This window comes from Choloepus didactylus, chromosome 21, assembly GCF_015220235.1.
Source record: "Choloepus didactylus isolate mChoDid1 chromosome 21, mChoDid1.pri, whole genome shotgun sequence".
NCBI lineage: Eukaryota > Metazoa > Chordata > Mammalia > Pilosa > Megalonychidae > Choloepus > Choloepus didactylus.
This window is the reverse complement of record NC_051327.1, coordinates 26476741-26500067: the sequence shown is the minus strand read 5'-3', so window position 1 is coordinate 26500067 and position 23327 is coordinate 26476741. Positions and strand designations below refer to the sequence as shown.

Here is a 23327-nt window from a genome sequence, read left to right as displayed (position 1 = left end):
TGCATAATTAAAGTAATCTCATTATTCAGTTAGTTTAGATTTTTCAAAAAAGCTATGATTGCATTCATTACTTTGGAAAGTACACAAAGTGCGAAGAAGAAACTAAAAAGCACCAGAGTCGTACCGTGTTAGGATGACGCGTGTCCTCTGGGTATTTGCACCACTGTCCTGCCGTCCCGCGCTGCCGACCCCCTCGCGGAGCCATGCTGACGCTGTGTGACTCCTCCCCACCCCACCTGGGGCTTCTTCTCGCCTCCCAGGGTGGTGGAGGGGATTCCCCCTGGCCTCCCATGAGCGAGGTGGAGAGGCAGGGGGCCTCTCTGTCTGGAAGATGTCACAGCCCCGAGGAAAAGTTCAGAGACCTGGCAGCCTCCCTCCAGAGCCTGCAGGCCCGGGTGGACCAGATGGGCGACGCGAGTGGAGCTGTGCTGCCGCTGGTGAGGACCGTGCTGAGGCAGCACCTGCAGGAGACGGGCGCCGACAGGCTGCCGTGCTCCAAGGTACTGTGCACAGGTCCTCGGGGTTGGCTCTCCCTTGGGGGCCTGGCGGGAGAGGGGCCCTGCCTTCAGGTCTCCCACGTCGGGAGCAGCCGTTGGGGGCCGGGGTGCGTGGGTCCTGAGGTGTGCCACAGCCGCGGGGCAGCGGGGGCAGCCAGATGAGGAGGGGTCTGTTGACAACTCAGAGAGTCACAGTCACCCCTTGGCCCTGTTCTACGTGTCCTGCCTGGCCTGGGTTTTAATTTCTGTAAATGTGCTGAACATAATTCAGCAAAAGCTCTTTCTGCCTGTTCTAGTTTTTTAATGCTTCCGGGATGCAAAACACCAGAAATGTATTGGCTTTTATAAAAGGGGGTTTATTTGGTTGCACAGTTACAGTCTTAAGGCCATAAAGTGTCCGTCAACAAAGGGTACCTTCACTGGAGAAAGGCCAGTGGAGTCTGGAAAACCTCTGTTAGCTGGGAAGGCACGCGGCTGGCGTCTGCTTGCTCTCAAATTGCGTTTCAAAATGGTGTTATCCAAAATGTCTGCATCAGCTTCCAACAGCTGTCTTCAAGATGTCTGTCTCGGCTCCAGCTGGCTGTGAGCTCCTGCTGTCTGAGTTATATAGTGCCCCAGTAAACTAGACAAGGCCCACGCTGAGTGGGCAGGGCCACACCTCTGTGGAAATTATCCAATCAGAGTCATCACCTACAGTTGAGTGGGTGGCATCTGCATGGACCCTGAACCAATAGGTTCCAACCCAATCCACACTAATACGTCTGCCCCCACAAGAGTGCATTAAAGAATGTGGCTTTTTCTGGGAGGCATAAATATACAAACCGGCACACTGTCCTCCTGACGCTGTCCACATTGATTTGATTTGCATTTCCCTGTCCACATTGATTTGACACATTCACCTCTGTGGTCTAAAACTATCACAAGGTTGTGAACTTGTCGGTTCCCTGTGGAACCACATGCCTGGACGGAAATGTCCCATTTATTTGGCATTCTCGAGGGCAGATTTGCCAGGTATTTTCCTCAAAACTGATGTTTGTTTCTTAAGTTCTGAGATGATTTAATTTAGATACTTTGGATTGAAATCTTCAAGCTTGCCACAAGCCCTTGTCTCCCCGCAGGTCATGACCCTCGACCCCTCTGTGCCCTTCCCCAGGATCTGGGCCGCCGTCCTGTGGGTGGGCCCTTCCTTGCAGCTGTCCCCACTCTGGGCTGGGCAGGCACCTGGAGGACACCAGGCTGGTGGGAACCTTGGCAGGGCCCCCATGCCCACGGCCTGGGCCTCCTCCCGGGCCTCCCCCTCCTCTGCCCGCTTGACCCACCCTCTGGCCGCACCGGCCCTCCTCGCTCACTCCGCCCTGTCCTCTGTCTCGGGTGGAATGTCACTGCGTTCCCACCGTCTTATACTTCCTACTTCCCCTAAAATCGTATTAGCATTTACCACTGTTCATAGTTGCTGTTTGTTTAATTCACTGCCTTCTTGCCCCTGGTGGGTGCTAAAGTTAACACTTGTCAAATGAGTGAGTAAATGAGCGTTTTCTGGATTTTGGCGTTGACATGGCACACACAGGTTGTTACGTTCTGTTGTGCTGTGCTGGTGGCATCCAGGCTTCTGAGGAATAGGGGATGCCGTGCCTTCTATGCCTGGCTAGAAGGGCTGCTGCGGGCAGGTTGGCTCTGACCGTGCGCGGTGCCTCCGGCAGCCCAGCGGGCAGGCATGTCCTCTCCTGTCGGAGGTCCTGCCTCTTGAGGACTGGGAAGTGGGGTCATCGTGCTTGTGCAAACTGCGTCTGAAGCAAGAGTTAGTGGGCTTTAAGGGATGCTTTTCAGTGATGAGACTGAGCTTGGTGAATAAATTCTCACACCTACTTGGGTTCTCAGAGGACTTTTGTTCTCAGCCACGTTGAACACTCCATCAGCTAAAGGAACAGTGACACAACCTTGGCTTTCTGGCACGTACGGTAATGGGTGATGTTTTTTTCTTTCCTGTCCAGTTGCTTATTTTCTCAATCATAAAGTTGAGACGATTTAATTGAGAACCAGTTAATATAATTTGTTATCATTCTGTTTCTATTGCTCATTTAAAGCTTTGTAAATGGAAAGGGGGAATAAAGGCATAAATCTGAACTTTGCTGTTTCTTAGCATATGTGGCAAAACAGTGAAAGGGTTGAAACTAGTCCATTTCAAAAACACATAGTGGTGAGCTAAGCTGTGAAGGTTTTTTGCCTTGTCTTGTAAAGAAAACAGTTTAAAAAACAAGAATCCGTTTAGTGTGCCATAAATGAAATTTTATGGAGCCTGGACACATTTAAAAATTTGATGGACAGGTTGATTAACAGGATGCTGTAAGAAATGTGGGAAAATGTTAAAATTGCTGGATCTGGGTATCTGGGTCGCATGTGGATCCTGTATGGGTTTTGTATTATTTTTGTAGCTGTCATGTACGTTTGAAATTATTTCAAAGTAAAAAGTTTAAGAAAAAGCATAGATTCCAGTGCAGAGCTAGCCCGTTCTCACCCCGTCTTCCCACACTTACCTGTCACAGGTGGAGTCATGGTGGAGACTAAGGGGAAGGGGTTCCCAGCCCCCCGGCCGAGGCAGCCCCTGCTGCTGCTTCCGTGCTGAAGACCTCACGGTGGCACCATTGTCTTTCCTCCCCCATTCACCTTGTATCTGCTCTGTCCGGTAGGATAGCCACTAGGCACAGGGCGGTTTAAATGCAGATTAGTTACAATTAAATGAAATGGAAAGCTCCATCCTCCCTTGTGTCAGCCACGTTTCAAGTGCTCAGGTAGCCACATGCGGTGCAGCCAAGAGGTAGGGCTGGTCCACTCGTGGCAGTGAGCTGGGGGCTGCGCAGGGCTCGGGAGGGGGCTCGGGAGGGGGCCGGGGGGCTGCAAGGGGCTTGGGAGGGGCCCGGGGGCTGCAAGGGGCTCGGAGGGGGCCTGGGGGCTGTGTGGGGCTCGGGAGGGGGCTGGGGGGCTCGGGAGGGGGCTTGGGAGGGGGCCAGGGGCTGCGCGGGGCTCAGGAGGGGGCTGGGGGGCTCGGGATGGAGCTCGGGAGGGGGCTGGGGGCTGCGCGGGCTCGGGAGGGGGCTGGGGGGCTTGGGAGGGGGCTTGGGAGGGGGCCGGGGGCTGCACGGGGCTCGGGAGGGAGCTCAGGAGGGGCCCAGGGGCTGCGCTTCGGTGGGCTGGGCATTGCCTTCCAATCAAGGGCTCTGGTTCACCTTCCCAGCCCGCCTTCACCCCCTTCTTGGGTCATCTTATTTTCAATTCTGTTTTTCTAGGTGGATTTTGTAAACCGTTTTGACTATGTTTTGGAATGAGATGGGTATAAATTAGCAGATAAAACTCCCCATAGCCAGACCATTGTGTCTTCCTTTTCCGATCTGGATTTCGGTTGTCGGCCCCTTTCTTTGCCCCCACTGTACTCCTGGACCGTGTAATTGGGGGTGGTTTTTCTTTACCTTCCCAGGGAGAGATCTGATGGTCTTACTGTGGTAAGAATTGCTAAAGAAATTGTTTGAAATTGGTTGAAATATGTTGAGTGATTATTATCTATCAACATTTAGTTGCAAAAAACACCTTTGTGCTTTCCTAGTTTGTTGCTTTCGTTGATTACTTCTGTCTTCCAGCCAAAAAAGCACCTTGCCCAGTCAATTACTTATAGATTACTTTCATCTCTTAATGAGAATTCTTTTCTAAATGATATTACCAAGCTTCCTGGGAAAATATTCCAATGAGCTTATTCCTAATAAATGTTTGTATGTCAAATGAATGTGCAGTGACTGAGGGGAAATAACTTATAGTAAATATGATGGCATTGTGTGTTAAATCATCAGATACAGTGGGTGCTTAATGAATAGTTGTGGAATAGGCAGCAGTTGATGTACTTTCTAGAGGGACTGTTTCTGGTAATTACTAGAATTCTTTAATAGTCTTATGTAACGGGAAAAGCTATGTGCGAATTTTAGCTCAGGTTTAAAATCTCAAAAGTTAAAGGTGCAGATGGTGGCGCCCACAAGCCGGGGCCAGGCCATCTCTGTTTGCTGATGTTCTGTGTAGAATAACTTGTCCTAACGTGCTAGGATTTCATTTGTTTGTTGCTTAATGTTTATACTGTCTGTTCATTCATTTTCTTTTTAAGACTGACTTTATGACATTTCACCAAGAACATGAGTCACGAATCGCAAACTTAGAAGATATTCTTGGAAAACTGACAGAAAAATCTGAGGTATTCTTTCTTGACCTTACAATTGTAGCTCCCCACAAAGTAATTTTTTAAATAAAGGAAAAAAGAACTATAGTTGGTGCTTTAAAGTTTCTTAGCCATCTATTTGGAGTCTTTTTTAAAGGATGTTTTTGCCATTGTCTGTTTTGTAAGGGTCCCGTCTTCTAGAAGATACATTTTATAGCTAATAGGTTAGCTCAGTCTCGGTCCCAGCTGCCGTGGCTCCGTTAGCTCCTGTGGGCCGGTGCCCCGCTCCCCGCCCCCACCCCTGCACACCCGCACAGGTGCCTGAGCCAGTCCCGGGACCCAGGCCCTGGGGGGGCAGGGGCAGGGCCTGCGGGGAGGCCAGACCGGGCCACGGGAGCGGGGGCAGAGGGGCCGCTGTGCCGGTTCCAGGTGCTCCTGGCCACCAGCCCTGGTCCTGGTGACTGGTGCAGGGTTGACCTGGGTGGAGGTGGGAGAGGACTGCTGGGCTGGTGCCAGCGCTGTGCCAAGCACTGCGTGAGGGGCGTCTGTGAACCCCCGGGAAGGGGCTCAGGAGAGCCGCGAGGCTGACGGGCCAGGTTTGGGGTGGCACAGCCGCCTCCCCGTGTCTTCTGACAGGCACAGTTAACTTTGTGGTAGGAGAGTCCAGTGCTGTCACATGGTTGAAGCCAGGCTGTGAGCCTTTGTTTCCGTCCCCCTGGGGCACGGGCTGCAGAGTGGGCGGTGTGGCCAGGCTCCTTGCATTTCTGGTGCTTCACACGCAGCCTCGTCACACGCAGCGGCTCGTTCCTCTGTTAAGCAACTGCAGGGGCTAGCCTAAGGGTTAGATGTGGGACAGCCCTTTGGGGATTTCGGGACCAGGTCACCAGCAGTGTCAGAGTCAGGCACGCTCAGCTTCTGAGTGGGAAGGCAGCTCTCAGCACTGCGAGGAAGAGGAGGGCTTCCTCAGGAGCCGGGCCGAGGCCAGGAGGCTCTCCTCGAGGTGACTCTAGGCTCAGATTCTTCTCCTAGTTGTGTCATCCTGCTCTCACCTTCGGAAGGTCCAGACCCAGCCAGGCCAGGCTCTGCACAGCCCCTCTACCGGCCGACCGTACTAATAGGTCCTGTCTTCACGTATGATCTCCTTATTCCCTTTCTCATCCTTCCACATTTAAACACGTTCCCCAGAGTGGCAGCCTGCGTGCCAGTTGCAAGAGCCTGTTCATTTTGAAAATTCTTCAGGCCTTATCCTTGTGATTTATTTACCTCTCTGAGTACTTGCTGTGTCTTTAAAAGTTTACTTTAATAGCACAAGTATAAAAATGTTCTTTCATGAATTATGATAAATGTACCACACTAATGCAAGGTCTTAATATAAGGGGTGTATATGGGGAAAAAATACTCCTAATGTAAACTATGAGCTACAGTTAATAGTACAATTTTAATATTGTTTTATCAGCTGTAGCAAAGGCACCATACTAATACAAACTATCAACAGTGGGAGGTTTTGTGGGAATGTTGTATTTTTACATGATTTTCAGTAAACCTACAACTTCTTTAATTTAAAAAAAAAAAAAAAAAAAAACCTGCCAGCCAACAGGCAGCTTTGGACTTTGAATTAAGTTAAAGTTAATCCCAGGTATTGTCACAAACATTGGAACTGGCAGTTTGATGTGCTGAGCCCTCGAGCATGGGACTTGCCGTTATGAAGCTCATTACCAAAAAGGAGAGTCTAAACTTGCATGTAATGGTGCCTAAGAGTCTCCCCCTGAGTACCTCTTTGTTGCTCAGATGTGGCCCTCTCTCCTAACTGAGCCATCTCGACAGGTGAACTCGCTGCCCTCCCCCCTACGTGGGACCCGACTCCCAGGGGTGTAAATCTCCCTGGCAGTGCAGAATATGACTCCCAGGGATGAATGTGGACCCGGCATCGTGGGACTGAGAGTATCTTCTTGACCAAAAGGGGGATGCAGAATGAGACGAAATAGTTTCAGTGGCTGAGAGATTCCAAATGGAGTCGAGACATTCTTATGCACTATATAGATAACACCTCTTAGGCTTTAATGTATTGGAATAGCTAGAAGTAAATACCTGAAACTACCAAACTCCAACCCAGCAGTCTGGACTCCTGAAGACAATTATATAGTAATGTAGATTACAAGGGGTGACAGTGTGATTGTGAAGACCTCGTGGATCACACCCCCTCTAGCGTATGGATGAGTAGAAAAATGGGGATAAAAACTAAAGGACAAATGGGGTGGGATGGGGGGGATGATTTGGGTGTTCTTTTTTCACTTTTATTTTTTATTCTTGTTCTGGTTCTTTCTGATGTAAGGAAAATGTTCAGAGATAGATTGTGGTGATGAACGCATAACTATGTTATCATAGTGTGCACAGTGGATTGTATACCATGGATGACTGTATGGTGTGTGAATGTATTTCAATAAAACTGAATTTAATAAAAAAAAAAAAGTTAATCCCAGGTAAATATATGGGGTTGAAAAAATTTAATCACGTGTGTGCTTTTTATGAAATGTTAGCATTTAACTTGTATATTTAAACAGATTATTTCTCATGCTTTTTAGATCATCCAGGAGGAACTGGAACAGACCAAGTTAAGAACAACGAGGTAGGATCATTTCAAATACAGTTAGTGTGTTGTCTGCTGTGTTTCTCATCTTGCTTTCCTGGAGCCGCAATAGTGATTAAAGACGGGTCTGCCGTCTGCCTCTGCCGGGGTCCCCGCGGATCTGGGTTTTGCAGGTGGGCTTGGCAGCGTCTGTCTCCGGGAGACCCCTGTGGAGCCCAGCTAGGAGGGAGGCACATTCTCGGATCAGGTGCGCCCTGTTATCCCGGGGTAGGGAGCAGGCCCCATGGTGCAGGGGGCTGGCCTGGGCCTGGGCGACGCACAGCGAGGCCCGGACCCTGCAGCAGCCCCTTGAGTGGTGTGGCCCCCTGGAGCTGGGCCCCTCCTCGGCCCCTGCCCTTCACACGCTGGGGCTGGGGCCCCTGGGCCTCCCCCGTCAGCCTGTTCCACACGGAGCACCCCGGTCCCTCACCATCCTGGCTGCCGTCTTCGTAGCGTGTCACACCAAGCCCCTTGCAGGTCCTGATTTCCTCCACACCCTTCCCCGTGTCCACGTATGACAGCTCAGCTCAGGACGGAGCACGGGGACAGGCCCACCTTACCAAAGCACAGCCTGTGTCTTCCTGTATGCTCCTACACACCGTTTGTCATGGTTTAAAGACTGAGAGAAGCATCACAGCACTTCTAACTTTCCCTTCACCACCTTTATTTCCATAAGAGTGTTTTGAATATGCTAATAGGTAGATCCTAAAATGTGTGTCCTGGAAAGTACTCTTTTGAGATGAGAATTGTTCGATATCAATAACCATACCTACCTATAAACAAATATAAATAAAGCATTGCAGTATTTTATAATTTCGAATAGCCCAGTAAAGATAGAATTACGTCAGCAAATTCTAAAGCCATACATTTCATCATAGTTGTGCTTCCATTAGCATGAAAAATTGAGATTCAACTTTATAATGGTTACTGTTAACTACCGTCTGACTCTGGAAGTCTTATTTGTGATATTAAGGAGATAGAAACAGTTTTTAGACATTACACAGTTTTCGGAGTGATCTTTCACCTTTCACTGAAAGATAACCCCTCTTACTAGCATTTTGGTAGATTTCCCACTTGTGTGGGTGTGCATATTTGTGTACACATATATAAATTGATGTGGGGAAAAATCCTTTGGGGTTTTGATTTGAAACTGGCATTAAATTTCAAGATTAATGTAGGCCAAGCCAGCATCTGTGTGACACTGGGCATGTCGTCGGTCGATCTTCAGAGTCTTTTGGGGTGTGGTTGGCCCCGGCCGAGGCCCTTGTGACTTGAGGTTCATCCACCCCGTCCCCCCACTCTCTGTCCAGCGGGATCGCAGACCAGGAGCTCCTCACCATGGTTAAGCATCTGCAGCTGGAGCTGGGCCACCTGAAGTCAGAAATGTCAAGTTGGCAGAATTTGAAGACCAACTGTGAGAAGGTAGATACAATACATGAAAAAGTAAGTTTCCTCATTTTTACATTGTTTTATAATAGAAAGTAAAAGAAACCTTGACTGAGACTTAGATTAAGTTAATTTTACCATTACATTTGAATTTTTTTATTGATTTATAACAAGTACAACCCTCCTTTAATCCCCCAGTCCAGTAACACAGCCTGCCACCCCCGGCGTGTGCCTGTCCAGACGTGTACGTGCAGGTGCGGGTGTCTGCACTGAGGCGGGGGGTCAGCTGCGCTCTTTCACCAAAGTGGGGTTATCCTGCCCTCTGAAGCTTTCTTTTTCTCATGTCATGATACATGGTGGATATGTCAGGTCCACAGATCCTTAAGTGAAAGAGAAAATACAGACCTTTATAGCCGGACATTTGAATGGCAAAGATCTCTGTAAGTCAGTCAGACAGTAGACTGGGAAAATTTGCAAATGTTGCTAATCTGCACAGAGCTCCGAAAATTGACAGGAAAAGCAGGAGAAACCCGGTCCCCCGGCTGCTCGTGGGGGTGTGTGGGCCAGAACGCCTCCCACACTTCAGTCTCCACCCGGGCAGGATGGCCGCGCTGGGAGCTGGTGGTCATGGCTGGCGGGATTGGGGCAGCTGCGACCTTTCTGGAGGAAACTCTGCGATGTTAATCCGTTGAAAAGACACATACTCTGAAGCTAGCCGGTCACACTCTTGGGAACAAAAGCACCAGTAGAGAAGGCTGTAAGGAAAGAATGTTTACTGCTGTAAAGTTAGTGTTGGGGACGGGGGTGCTGGGAATAGCCAGGATGTCCATCTTTAGGGCAGTGGCTGATTAAGTAACAGGACGTCCGTCCGTGGTTCCCGAGGAGTGCGTGCTCCTGCAGTCATTGTTACAGAGAGTTGGGCCTTTTCTTGTGCTTCTCCCCCCGTCTCCATGAGGAGATAGTGTACATAACTGTATGTGTGCCTGTGTGTGCGAATGATGCCCAAGAACAGATGAAGCATGTGTAAGTTGCGGGTTAGGTCTGCCGATGCAGCTCCTTCCCTTACCAGACTGAGTTTCTTCCAGGCAGAGCTGTTTTGTGCATCTCTGCCTGACCCGCAGGGGTGCTTAGGAAACCTGGCCGAGCAGAGTGGCCGCGTCCTCCCCCGTGCTTCACTCCCCCGGGCACAGGCTGCCTCTGCCACACTCTTCTCAGCCTGCTTCTTTAAAGTATTTTGACATTTTTGGAGAGGTTCTTAAATGTAATATGAAGGAAAAACATTGTGCTACATTACATGACAAATTTTTTAATGCAATTTTATTGAGATATATTCACATTACAGATAATCACCCAAAGTGTAAAAAAAAAAAAAAAATAGAGCACCCAAAACATCATACCTCTTGTCCCCCCCATTGTTTACTTATGTTTTGTCTTTGTTTTCTTCCTTGTCTGTACGTGACAGATGTGGAAGTGGTGTGTGATACTCCTGAGTATCTGCGGAGTTGGAACGATGCAGTGAAAACGGTGACTCACGCTGTGCTCACCAATGATTTCACTAGGTGGAGGCCCGCGTCAGAGACACCGTCCGACTCCTGCTTGCCGACGACGGCCAGCAAGGCGGCGCTCTGGAGTGGCTGCTGCAGAAGTTCTCTTCTCAGTTTGTGAGCAAGGACGACCTGCACAGTTTGTTACGAGATTTAGAACTGCGGATACTGAGGAACATCACCCACCACGTTTCTGTGACAAAACAGATGCCAACCTCCGAAACGGTGGCGTCTGCCGTGAGCGAGGCGGGGGTTTCTGGAATAACAGAGGCGGTGAGTGGGCAATGCGGCTGCACCAGGGACTCAGATCAAAGCCTGTGGGTTTGGATTTCTTGTTCTGAGAACGGCCTTGGGGTTGTGGGCGGGCAGCTTATGTGACAAGATGCGAGAGGGCCTGCCCGGCGCTGACCCACGGCAAGGCGGCCGTGCAGCAGGTTCTAGTGGCTGCTGCTGCTGGGCGACTTCTTGGGCATCCCTAAGCCTTGCGGATCTGCCCGTCTGTCCCTAAGACCCCTTCTGAAACCACGTGCCGTTTTCCCAGTGACGCGGCATCACATTACAGGCCCTCATCCACGATCTGAGGCTCCGAGACTCGCCACCCTCGCATGCCCTGTGATGGCCCGGCCGTCAGGAGTGTGTGGCCGAGCTAGGAGTGAACATTTGCCCCCAAATACAGTCAACCAAGAAGTGTTCTTAACATACATTCCTGGTTTTAATTCCTGTGTTAACACACAAATCTCTGTCCTGGTCTGGCTTGCCGTCCTCCGCCTCGATGCGTGTCCCATCCAGGAAGCCCTTGTTCTCGTGAACAATGCTCTGAAGCTGTATTCCCAAGACAAAACAGGAATGGTGGACTTTGCCCTGGAATCTGGTGGTGAGTAAATGGACACTTTAATTGCTAAAATAAAGTGGTCACCTGTTCGTGCAGTTGTGAACTTGAGAAGCTGCTCCCTACCCTGGCCTAAGAGGAAGGAACTTGTAACTTTTTAAAAGCATTGTTCTAGACAGGTCTCTGGTGTTTTTTCCTTCCTCCTGAGTTGCTCTTTGGGCAGGCTGTCTCTGCCCTGGAAGGGCTAGTGGGGTGCGCTTACGACACACAGGTTGGTGTGGGCCTGAGCCCCCACGACTGTGAGCTGCTGCAGGGCCCCAGCATGGGGCGTATCCATCACTGTTGGGCAGCTTTAGCTATATCGGAGCTTATCACCACAAAAACATTGGTTGATTATTTATTTACGATCTGTGCATTTAACATGGAAATCCGCTAGAAAAGTACTAGCACAAGACTTCCCTGACTGTGTTCCACAAGGGAGCACTAGCCTTTGCTGAGAGCCTCTGCTGTTTGCTACTCGAGGATTTTTTAGTTTACGTGCCTGCCATGTGCTGAGGTAGGGACACACCCCTGCCTCCTAGGAGTGTACGTTCCTTTGGAGAGGTGGTTAAACAGAAAAGCAGGTGCCCCACCCCAAGGAGTCGTCAGCACCAGAAGAGAGACGGAGCAGCAAACTGAGAAAAATGGGGGGAGGCCATTTGGGTTCCTCAAAGAAATAAACAAGAGCCCTGTGATGAGCCAAGTTTGGGATGTGCTGCATTACTCTGGGTACACAATCTCTGCCCAAGGCTTTTGGGGCCTGCTGCATTTTAAAAGTCAAAAATGCAGTTCAGAAAGTGACATGGCACACGTACCACACTCCATGGCACCTGCAGTGAGGGGGGAAGGGCTGCACGTGACATTGTGTCAGTCCAGGCAGCTACCATGCCTGCTACAGAAAGTCTTGGTTTTCAGGATTTTTTGGATTTAGGGATTGCAGATGAGGGCTGGTGGATGGGTATCACCTCTTGAGAGAAGGGGAGGCTCCTGGTACATGATAGTGTCTGTGGGTCCTTGCAGTCCCGCAGGAGCTGTGAGAGCTCGGGGCCCCCGGTCTGGCTGCCGGCCTGTCTCAGACATGCAGGGAGGCTGGGGTGGGGTCCTCACTGGGTCCCACATCCAGGCCCCTGAGGACCGAGCTGCTGGGTTTGAGTCTAGTCATCACCCCATGTGGGTTCTTAGTCTGGAGTGTGGGGATTCTGATTACATAAAAGCCACCAGATTCTTCTAAATGTTAGAAGTCACCAAGGCCATTAACTGTTCTCAACGTGTATTTTCATTTAGAATGACGTTTTTAGATTAACTGATTTTAGTTACATGTTTTGAAATTCAGTGATTTCAATTTAGAGGCATCAAATAACATTTTAAGCATATAGCTTGGGCTGGCCATTGCCGTTTTTCCTTAGAGCCTTGATAAATCCTCACAGATTTATATTTCATTGACTCATAATTCTTATGGTTCTGATGAGCCTGACTTGAAGATTCTGTTACTAACAAAGCATCTCCGGCCTCTAAGTTAAGGAAGTGAGCTGCCACCTTTAGGGCGAGATCTGTTTCTAGAGTGTGAGTAGGGTATTCCTGAAGGATAGTTCACTGGTTCTGAAATTCATGTGTTCTGATCAGCTGCATCAAAATCGCCTTGTTTTCTTGTTTAAATTAGAAACACCCTCCCCTTCAGTCCCCTTGCCCAGTTATTAGCTGGGACAGCCGGAAGACGGGGCCTCGGAACCTGCATTTTCACAGGTGCTCTAAGTGATTTGGCTGTGAGCCGGGTTTAGGGGCCATTACTGTTAGAACAGGCTTCTCAGGAGGTCATATCCTTTATACTGTCTGCTGTTGGTGCCTCCCACGCTGACACCCTGTCCGCCCGTCTCCTGGAAAGGAGCAAAACTGGACTTTAAAAGGAACTGTTTAATTACTATTCTTGAGATACAATTTGTACAAAAACTTCTCTGTTTTAAAGTGTGCAGTTTAGTGGGTTTTGGTGCAGCCATCGCCACCACATGGGGCCCAAAGGACCCTGGGCCTGCTCGCAGCCACTCTCTGTCCTCCCCATATTTTTATTTTAATTGCTGATTGTCACAGTGGAGCGTTTTGGCCTGTTGGTCCACTGCTGCTTGGTGGGCCTGCGTAGGGCAAGTTCGTTTAGAACAGCAGCCACCAGAGCAGCTGCATCGTCAGAGTCAAGGGTCCTTCACGTACCTTTTTTGGGAGGATGAGGGTAGAGAGTCAGCATTTTAAGAATTTTCCAGTTTCAGCTGGTACAAATTGTATATTGTCCTAAAGCAATTGCAGACGATTAACACTGAATTTGAAAAAGTAAAATTAATTAAGAATAGGGCTGACCTTAAAGTATAGGCTCTTCATGCAAGTTAAAGACGTGAGCACTTCTAAAACACTCCAGATAAATCCCTGAGACATGCATAATTATTGCTTTCTAAATGGTTGATCAGATGCTGAAACAAATTTAAACTCTGCTTGCAGGTGGCAGTATCTTGAGCACTCGCTGTTCTGAAACTTACGAAACCAAAACTGCGCTCATAAGCCTGTTTGGGATCCCGCTGTGGTACTTCTCACAGTCGCCACGCGTCGTGATCCAGGTGCGTGGATCATCTGTCTGTGTACGCCCGTGCTCCTTGCGTGTGCTCCCTGCCTCTGCCGCAGCGTCACTGGGGCATGATCGGGGGTGGGCTTTGGGGTGTCAGGGTACGTTACACGTGCCGCCAAGTGCACAGGCCATGAGCGCAAGGCTCCCGGAGCCTCATTGGGAGAGAGAGAGCCAGCCCCTCACGTCACCATCCAAGTCACCCGTGTGCCACTCTTGCAGGACTCCCAGGCAAGGGAGAAAGACACTAGCTTGTTGTATAAAGCCAGCATCATCTTGACTCCAAACTCACAAAGAATTTTACAGGAAAGGAAAATTACAAACCAACATCCCTCAGGATCATGGGCACAGAACTCTGAAACAAGATCCAGTGGATCCAATGATACTCAGTCCAAGTGGTGTCCATTCCCAGAATGTAATCTGTCATGTTAACAAAATAAAGGAGAAAAAGCTCAATGATTATTTCAGTAGATTCAGGAAAAGCATTTGACAAGCCCCTTTCGTGATAAAAACTCAGCAGACTAGAAATGGGGAGAACCTGGTCTGGTGAAGAGCATCTGTGATCTGCTTATCAGAAGGCCCCATCGAGACAGGGAAAAGGCCGTGGGGGGGGGGGGGGGAGAAGAGACTCCAGGAAATACACCCCCCAGAGGAGTGGGCCCTGAAACGTACAGAATTCCTGCGAGTCAGTAGGAATGGAGAGACCACCTGCTCCGGTGTGCTAAAGCTGCCGGAGTGCAATATCCCAGAACTGGGTTGGCTTTTAACAATGCAGTTTATAAAGTTACAACTTAACAGTTCTAAGGCTGTGAAAATGTCCAAGTGAAGGCAGCAACCTTCACTGGAGAAAGGCTGCTGGCATCCGGGACACCTCTGTCACATGCAAGGCACCTGGCTGCCACTGCTCGTCCTGCACACCTGATTCCCGTGGCCTCTCTCAGCATCTCCAGGGCGTTTCTCTCTCTCCAAATGCCTCTGCCTTTTATCCTCTCATAAAGGACTCCAGTAAAGGATTAAGACCCACCGTGAAAGGGGTGGGCCACCTCTCAGTTGAAACAACCTAATCAAAAGCTCCCACCCACAGCAGGCCCACACCCACAGGAATGGACTAGAAGAACGTGGCCTTCTCTGGGTATGTGACAGCTCCACACCAGCACACCACCTGTTTGACAAATGGGGAAGAGACTTGAACAAGCACTTCACAGAAGGTGGATGTCCAAGCAGCCAGTAAACATCAAACACACGTGGAGATACCAGAGGCACACAAATCAAAAGCACGCCCTCGTTACACTAAGTACTGGCAGGGGTGCGGTTCGGCTGGGATCCTCGCACCACCTTGGAGAGAGCGCAGATCCGTGCCACCACCTGCAAAACTAGGAGATTCCACGCATGTGGTACACAACACAGCATGTGTCCAGCCCTGAACTACCAGACAGACGGATGAGAAGTGCTTGTGGAGGAGTATTCTTCGTGGGGTTTTTGTGATCGCCCTGAACTGGAAAGGCCCCCGATGTTTCTGGTGGTTAGGGAGCCTGAGTGTCTGCTGAGTCCTGTAAGGGCCGATCGTAAATACCCTGGTTCTGGGCACTGCACATTCTGTCCAGCTGTTCACCTCTGCTCTCGGGAGCGACAAGGCAGGTTTTGCTCTCGTGGGGTTGGTGCCATGAGCCAGTGGAGCTCCCTTTCTCTGACGGGCTCCAGCCACTGCGGTCAGTGCTGCTCCCGTTAGCACGCCCTCGACCGTGGGCCCCAGGCTGGAGCTGGCGTTTCTCCAGGGAGCCCTGCTCCTTGTGGCACTGGGGCGGCCTTCCAGGGGGCCGCAGGTGCATGGTGTGGGGGCGCTCAGAGAGAAGGGAGTCAGCTCATCCTGACACTTCCCATCCAAAGGACGGGTTAACGTTTCCGATTCTGTGAATTTTCCCTTGTCCCTCTTCCTCCACATTGGAAGTCACAAGGCCATCAACATGCAGCTTATTTGTTCCGTGTGTGTATAAAATACACTTTAGATGAATAATACTAATAGTGACTAATTGGTACTAATTGATGGTCATCAGTAAAGCTGCTTAATGGTGTTTAAGGTTCATATTTTGTTTCTTCCTTAGGGTGTATCCCATCAGGGGTGCGTGTTCAGATCACATGCTCCAGGTGATGCCTCTGGAGTCTGTGCCTCCAGCTCGGTGCATGGCAAAGGCTGCTTCTGTTTTCTATTTAAGGATTACTGTTTTCCTTAATTATAAAAAATATTTACATGATCCTAAAGTCCAAATAAAACAAGGAACATTCAGAGCTTCCCCACCCTTTGTTTGGATTATCCTTTGTGTCGTTATGCATTTATTGCCTGTAAGCTCCATGCGCTTGCCCTGCACCTCGGGGTTCTTTAGGTGCTTTTCCTGTGCCAGCTGCGCGGTGCTGAGCTTTGCCAGTGGAAGGTGCTGGAGAGACCCTGCAGGCGTGGCCTGTGGCTGCAGCCTTCCCTGAAACCCACTTCCACTCGCTGACCCTTGGGTAAGGACCCGTATGTTATGGTGGGAAGGGCTAAATGGAAGCCCCTGGAACTTCTCCCTTTTCCAAGTTAATAAACCAGAGCGAAGCTGCCTTCCAGGGAACTGCGGAACGTAATGCCCGCCAGACGCGAGAAGCCGGCGTGGGGCCTAGCACGTCCCTCCTTGCCCTCGCCAGTTTGTCCATGCAGGAGCCAGGTGGGCTCCTCTGGACTCGCCGCGGCTGCCCCCAGCTGCCCCTTGTGGCTGTGGCCACTGACCCGTCTCGTGCATTTTGCTCTAGACAGGTTTCCCAGAAGCAGCTTCACCTGCCAGGGCCAGCAGGCGCTTCCCGGCGCCACCTCAGGGCCCCGTCCGTTCTCCTGCCCTTTGCCGTTCTTGATGCTCCACAGAACTCTCACGCTGGCCCACGGCAGCGTCACCCTCGTGCTGACGGGGCCTGAAGAGCACAGAGCAGCACGTACTCGAGAGAGTGGGAGACAGACCCCGCTTCTGGAGCAGTCGGGCCTTTCAGGGGAAGCAGACAGTGACTTGGACGTGGGAAGTTGAACACAGAAAGCCGTAAACCGTAATGGGATCGGAGGATAGTGGTTGACCATAAAGAGTACAGAGGAGCAGCAGAGGCAGCCCCAGGGGCCTCCCGCTCCCGGCCCGGGCCTTGTTGCAGCTGCCGAGGCTCAGCAGTGGCAGAGCTCCCTGCAGCACCGCACTGGTGGGCTGGCCAGAAGGGCCCAGGAAGGTGCTCAAGGGGGTGCACCCAGGGGAGCGTGGAGCTCTGGGCTGCAGCGGCCTCACAGGTTTGCCTGAACCAGGACACAAAACCAAGTCTCCAGCACCCTCTGCTGACAAAGGTGAATAGTTGGGCCGGTAAAGAAGAATCTCAAAAGGGCCCAGATCCATTCTTACAGAGCAGGCAAGAAGAAAGAATTGGGAGCTCAGAGACAGTAAGCTGGTAACTGGCATAAACAACAAACGAGAAACACGTATCAGTGTACCGCTCAGCTTTTTCTTTATGAAAACCTGTGCTTGCTTCATCTGTCCTTACCCCTCCCTCTGTTTCACCAAAGGCGGCGCGTCTGCCCCTGGCCTCACTCAGGTTGCAGGGTGGCCACATGGCACTTGGTGTGTGCGGGGCCAGCTGCTGGACATGTGGGTGGTTTTCTGCTTTTATAAGTACTCTCGGAATCAATCTCCACATGTACCTGTCATCTCAGAGTCTTGCTGTCTTTCCTCTGGGGTAGAAGTGGGGTTGCAGGGGTGAAGGTGTTGGCAGTTACGCCCAGCGCCCCAAGTCCTGCCTCACAGGAGCCCACACTGAGCGGGAGTTGCCTGTGTCCCTGCAGCAGCGACGGATTTCCCGGACTTCTGGGTCATTGTCATCCAGCTGACAGGAAGAGGCAGTGCACTATCATTGTAGTTTGTATTTCTCCTATGATTAAATATGGTTGAATGTGTTTCATATGTTTGAGGCCCATTTAAATTTATTTTTCTTTGAAATGTGTTTTTATCCTTTGCCTTTCCTTTAAGGTTTTGGTTTATCTTAACTTCTATAAAAACTTACCTCTGTATTAGAGATGATAAACCTTTGGGAATAAATTGCAAATGCCTTTCCCCAGTTTGTCTTTTGATTTTGCTTATGATTTTTGCCATGCAAAAGTTCTTTTATTTCTATTTCAGTATTACCAGTGTTTTCCCTTATCACTTAATTTTTTTTGAGTGATTAAGAGCTTGTTCAAATGTTTTTTTTTTTTTAATTTATTTGTTAGAGCATTTGTAGATTTACAGAAACATGCAGGAAGTTCAAATTTTCCATATACCTCCCCCTCATGCAGTTTCCCTGTTACTAACTTTTTGCATGAGTGTAATAACTTTGTTACTAAGTCATAAAACAATATTAATATAATTATGCTATTAACTTGAGCCCCCTGTTTACATTGTGTTGTACAGTTCTGAGGGTTTGTGTTTGTGGGGGTAAGGAAATACAACCTAAAATTCTCCTTTTTTATCTTCTTGAATATACGATTCAGTTCTATTAATTATATACTCAAACTTCTGCCTCCATTTCCATCATCTGTTGCCAAATCTTTCCATTACCCCACCAGAAACCTCGTACTAGGTCAACAGTGACTGCCTGGTGCCCTCCCCTGCCTGGCCCTGGGTGCTGTGCTCTGGTTTCTGGCGCCATGACGGTGCTTATTCTTATTTCATCTAAGGGAGATCACACGACATTTGCCCTCTTGGGTCTGGCGCACGTCACTCAGCATGAGGAGGTCTCCAGAATTCTCCATCCCCTTTACAGCTGAGTAATGCTCCCATTGCGTGCTTACCACATTCTGTTTATCCGTCATCAGTTGATGGACACTGGGTTGCTTCCATCTTTCAGCAACCGAGAATAACGCCACTGTGAACATCAGTGTGCAGATGTCTGTCCACGTCCCACCTTTCAGTTCTCATGGGGGTATCCCCAGGAGTGGGGCTGCCGGCTCGCGTGTCATCCTGTACTTCACTTCCTGAGGAACCTCCCAACTGTTTCCACAGGGGCCGCTTTGCACCACCCCCAGCAGTGTCCAAGTGTTGCACGTCTCCTCGAGCTCGCCAGCACTTGTTATTTCCCATTTTTTAAATACCAGCCATCGTAGCTGGTGTGAGATGGTCTCACTCTGGTCCGCCTCTTCAGCGTTCCTTTGTTACTTTTTCCCCAGCCTGACATATACCCAGGAAACTGCTGGGCGTTTAAAGGCTCCCAGGGTTACCTGGTGGTGCGGTTGTCCATGACCGTCTATCCGACCACGTTCACTCTGGAGCACATTCCAAAGACGCTGTCCCCCACCGGCAACATCACCAGCGCACCCAAGGATTTCGCCGTCTATGTAAGTATCTCTGTTTCAGCTGAGCTGTTAGGACAGTTCTCTGCCTTCTTATCCCTTCTGGGAATTTCACAGAGCTGAATGATGAGAGCTCATGATTCAGCTGTATTTACTGGGTATTTTTTTTTGCATTTATAGTTGTCCTCTGCCCGTCTCCCTTCCCATCTCCCTTTAATGCTCTGAATGGGAAGGTGAACTGCCCGGGGGAGGTGGTGGGGCTGGCCCGGAGGAGGTCACGGGTGTGGAACGAGCAAGGAAGCGCCCAGGGGGCTTAGAGAGCCCAGCACTCATGCTTAGTCAGCCACAAAGATGTCCTGACACTGTGTTGTCGAAGAAACTGAATCATAAAAGAAAAAGTAAATTTTATTTTCTGATTTGTAGAGTTGTCAAAAACAGAATAAGGAAATAGGAAAAAAAAAAAACCATAATCCGAGCACCCACAGAAAGCCACAATTAATATTGTGTTATTTTTTTGGTCTCGCTTTTCCCCCCTTAAAAATACAGTTGAGACAGTGCTGTTCATATTTTGTTTCTCACTTTAAGAAATTTCTACCATAAATGTTTCTCCATGGTAATTAAACTCTTATACAAATCTTTAAATGACCAGACGAAATACCATCGAACTTCTGAGCCCTAATTCACCTTACCAATTCTCCTGATGTTGAATATTTAGATTTCCTATTTTTCAGTATGAGTGTAACATCTTCCCGTCTGTGTTAATTCCTTACGACTAGACATTCGGAAGTGGAATTACTGGCTCAGGGCATGCACATTTTTAAGCCAATTCTCTGCCATATCGTATTAGCATTTCCCCAGCAGCATATGAGAAGTGTTTATCTCGTGGAACCCTTTTCCAGAACACAGACCTCATTCTCAGTCTCTGCTATTCTATAGGTGAAAATTAGTATCATAAATTAATGTGCGTTTTTATGCATTTCCTGTCATACGCATAGTTTCTTTTTTATAGGTTCTGTTCTTGCCCATATAACTCTTGGGATCTTAGTTTCCTGATGTGTGTTTGAGCTTTTTAATACATAAATACGGATCATGTGTTGTACTGTTACAGATCTGTTTCCCACCGTCACTCTTAACTCGTGTCTAACTTATGTCTTCCAAGGCACCTTTCCCACTTACATCACGAGCATACGTTCACACGTGCACCTGTCTCCTACAAGGGTTTTTTTGATAATCTGGGTTTGCGTGCATGTGTTCAGCTCTTCCGCTCTGGAAACTGTGCAGGTGGAAGTGGGATTCGGACTCTGCTGGCTCGGCACCCGGCACAGAGCCCAGCGGGGAGCGTGCGAAGCCGGCCGAGGCTGTCCTGCCACCGGGGGCCCGTTTTCCTCGCTCCTGTAGGGTGCTCCGTGGTGGCCAGTGTGGAACTGTCCCTCAGAGCAGGAACCGCTGGGGCAGTGAGCGAAGGAGACGGGGCGCCTTCCCGTTACCTCATGGCTTCACGGTCTGGGTTTCAGGGCTTAGAGAACGAGTATCAGGAAGAAGGGCTGCTGCTGGGACAGTTCACCTACGACCAGGACGGGGAGTCGCTGCAGATGTTCCCCGCCCCGGTGAGTCCCCCGGCCCCGCTGCCGCTGCCCACGAACAGTCGGCCTTGGAGAACACTAATCTGAGCTTTGTGCTCTGTCTGTCCTTGAAGAGCCTCTTTAGTATATATTTTTACTACACACAGATGTCGAGTATTGCAATTATAAAAGTAAATCTGTGACTAATAATGAGTCTTCCTGGAATTTTACCTGAATTTTGTGTCTTGTGATAGATGATTTAGCTCAGATTGAAAATTTTCATTCTAACTCGGCTACTTCCTGTCAAATTGCATAGTTGAGGAAGTGATTGGGTTTGGGTTATTAATGTGAAATAACTGATTTGTTTTCCCCCTTGATTTCAGGAAAGACCTGAGAAAGCTTTCCAGATAGTGGAACTTCGGATTTTTTCTAACTGGGGCCATCCTGAATACACGTGTCTTTACCGGTTCAGAGTTCACGGAGAACCTGTCAAGTAAAGGTGCCACTCGCTGCTGCTGTACGCGTGTGTATACCGGGACAGCGTGAGACACTGGAGCCCTCATGGCTGAGGGCATTTGTGACAACAGGACCCGGCAAGGTCACCCCCCCGAATACTTGTTCTTAGACTGCAGCACGGAGAGGACACGTGGCTGGTGCCAGCTTGCTCTTGACACAACTTTATATTTGAAATGTCTGTGCTGGAAAAAAATGCATGTTTGCTGCTTTGGTTCATGAAGATCCTTTGGCAAGAGGTGATCTCGGGGGCTTTCATTTGAATGTATGGTTATCAAAGACACTTAACTTTGTTTGGGGGTTTGTTTTTGAACATAAAGCTCTTTATAGTTGTATTTTCTTGACCTTTTCCAGAACAAAGCAAATGAAGTTAAAAGGTTTGAAGTCTTTTTGAAGCTTTGATATTTAGCCTTTTCACTGAACATTTTAAAGGATTTTGGGGGGCAGATATATTTCATCTGTTAAATCCAACACACATTTCTTTCAGGGAAAAACAGTGTCACCAAATTTCAGAGTTTTAAACTCCTTTCCTTCGGGATGGGATTTTTCCTTTACTCAGCACCAGTAGGTATTTTAAGTCATCAGGTGGGGAAATAATTAAATTTGTTTCTCTGCTTAGTTTGCTCTGCTGAGAAAGATTGTCCAAGTCAGGACTCGGTGTGCTAACATCTGTCAAGGAGTAGGGGGTTTCCTTTCCTCCAGGTGGAGGGGAGTCAGATTCAGCAGGCAGTGGTCCAGCTCTGCCACAGCCAAACTCAAACCAGAACCCGAACCGGAACCAGAACCCCTTCTCAGGTTTCCGCCACAATGGCGTTTTTACTTCAGAGTATGAATAAGAACTAAGATACCTAATCTTCCGGACTTTTTCCAGGTTTTGTTTTGAATTTTGCTATAGAGAAAACACTAACATGCTCTGAATTTTCCAGAGGCTCTGTGTTTTTATTCCTCTGACAGTTATCAAAAGAGTATTGTCCTGTGGCAAATTCACGAGACCATCACATTGCACGATTGTAATTTTTCTCAGCAGCATTTTTTTCTAGCTCTAATTGGGGGATTTGCCTTTTTTGATGACTGCTGACCATGCTCGTGATTCTTTTGACTTGTTTTGGCTGATTAATATTTAATATTTAGACTATTTTACAGAACAGACTTTATAAATAAGATATCTGCGAGGCACTTAAAGTGTTACAGATGTTTTACCTTAAAGAATTATTTAAGTTTTATTGGGTTGAGACAGTTTTTCGGTGTACCATAAATGTTGTCTTTTCAGAAAAAGATAAAACGATGGTGCTGACAGGTTTTCTGAAGAGTTTTATGTATATTGCACAACAGTCCTCAAATAAATAAAAACTACATAAAATAGCATTTGTTTCCTTCTTCTCCGAATTGGAACTATAATGCCTGTGCAGCTAAGCTGGATACAATATGTACAGACATTTCATATATTACAGATTAGATGCATAAATCAAGATTTCCTATACAAAGCTAAATTGGGGTGTTGGGGTGAGAATATCTTGAATATTTATTTTTAAAGATGCAAGATAGGACTTTGTGCAATGTATTTTTGTAAATGCTTTTCAAAATATTCGTCTTTGGTAGTGTTTCTTTTGCCGCCACCAAATTGATAAGATGCTACTGAGATGTTTAAATAAAGAGTTTTAATTTTTAAAAGTGCATGTGATATTTCGAATGAATAATAAACTATATTTCTTTTCTCAGTTTGTTTTGTTTCTCCCCACTGGGGTTGGGGAAGAGGGAGGAATAAATTTTCATAACTGTATTGTATAAATAACTAAATTGCATATATGTTGCCACATAGTAAATATTTTTAGTTTTGTGGGCCATGTAAGGGCTGTGTAAGGACCATTGCAGTGGCTTCACTGATGTAGCACAAAAGCAGCCGTAGACAACACCTACAGCAATGGCTGTAGCTGTGTTCTGATAAAACTTTATTCACAAAAACAGGCAGCTGAATGTACTTGGCCTGTGGGCTGTGGGTTGCCAATCCCCAGCACATGCTGTCACTCCACAGATTTTTTGAGCATCTACCAAGAAGTGCGTTCAGAGCCATCGTCAACAGGGACTCAGGTTAAAGCATACGGAAGTGCCGTTTTTATAGGATACTAGCAATTTCCTATGGTTCAATCGAATAAACATGAAATAACCATAAGACGAAATACCAATTTCTAGAACCTCGCCATACGT

The 23327-nt window shown here is 48.5% G+C and overlaps 1 protein-coding gene across 9 annotated transcripts in view; it reads left to right on the top strand.

Annotated features, from left to right (window-relative positions):
* SUN1 (Sad1 and UNC84 domain containing 1) overlaps positions 1-22793 on the top strand; it is a 50348-nt gene extending 27555 nt beyond the window's left edge. For 5 of the 9 annotated variants that reach the window (XM_037814040.1, XM_037814037.1, XM_037814043.1 and 2 more), the window contains 10 exons: positions 261-500; positions 4642-4728; positions 7275-7318; positions 8629-8761; positions 10264-10521; positions 11038-11122; positions 13601-13716; positions 18925-19092; positions 20562-20654; positions 20993-22793. In XM_037814040.1, coding sequence (XP_037669968.1) covers positions 261-500; positions 4642-4728; positions 7275-7318; positions 8629-8761; positions 10264-10521; positions 11038-11122; positions 13601-13716; positions 18925-19092; positions 20562-20654; positions 20993-21106 — 1338 coding nt within the window. In that variant the 3' untranslated portion in view covers positions 21107-22793. The other 4 variants (XM_037814039.1, XM_037814045.1, XM_037814042.1 and 1 more) reach the window with 3 other exon arrangements.
* The last annotated feature ends 534 nt before the right edge of the window (positions 22794-23327 follow it).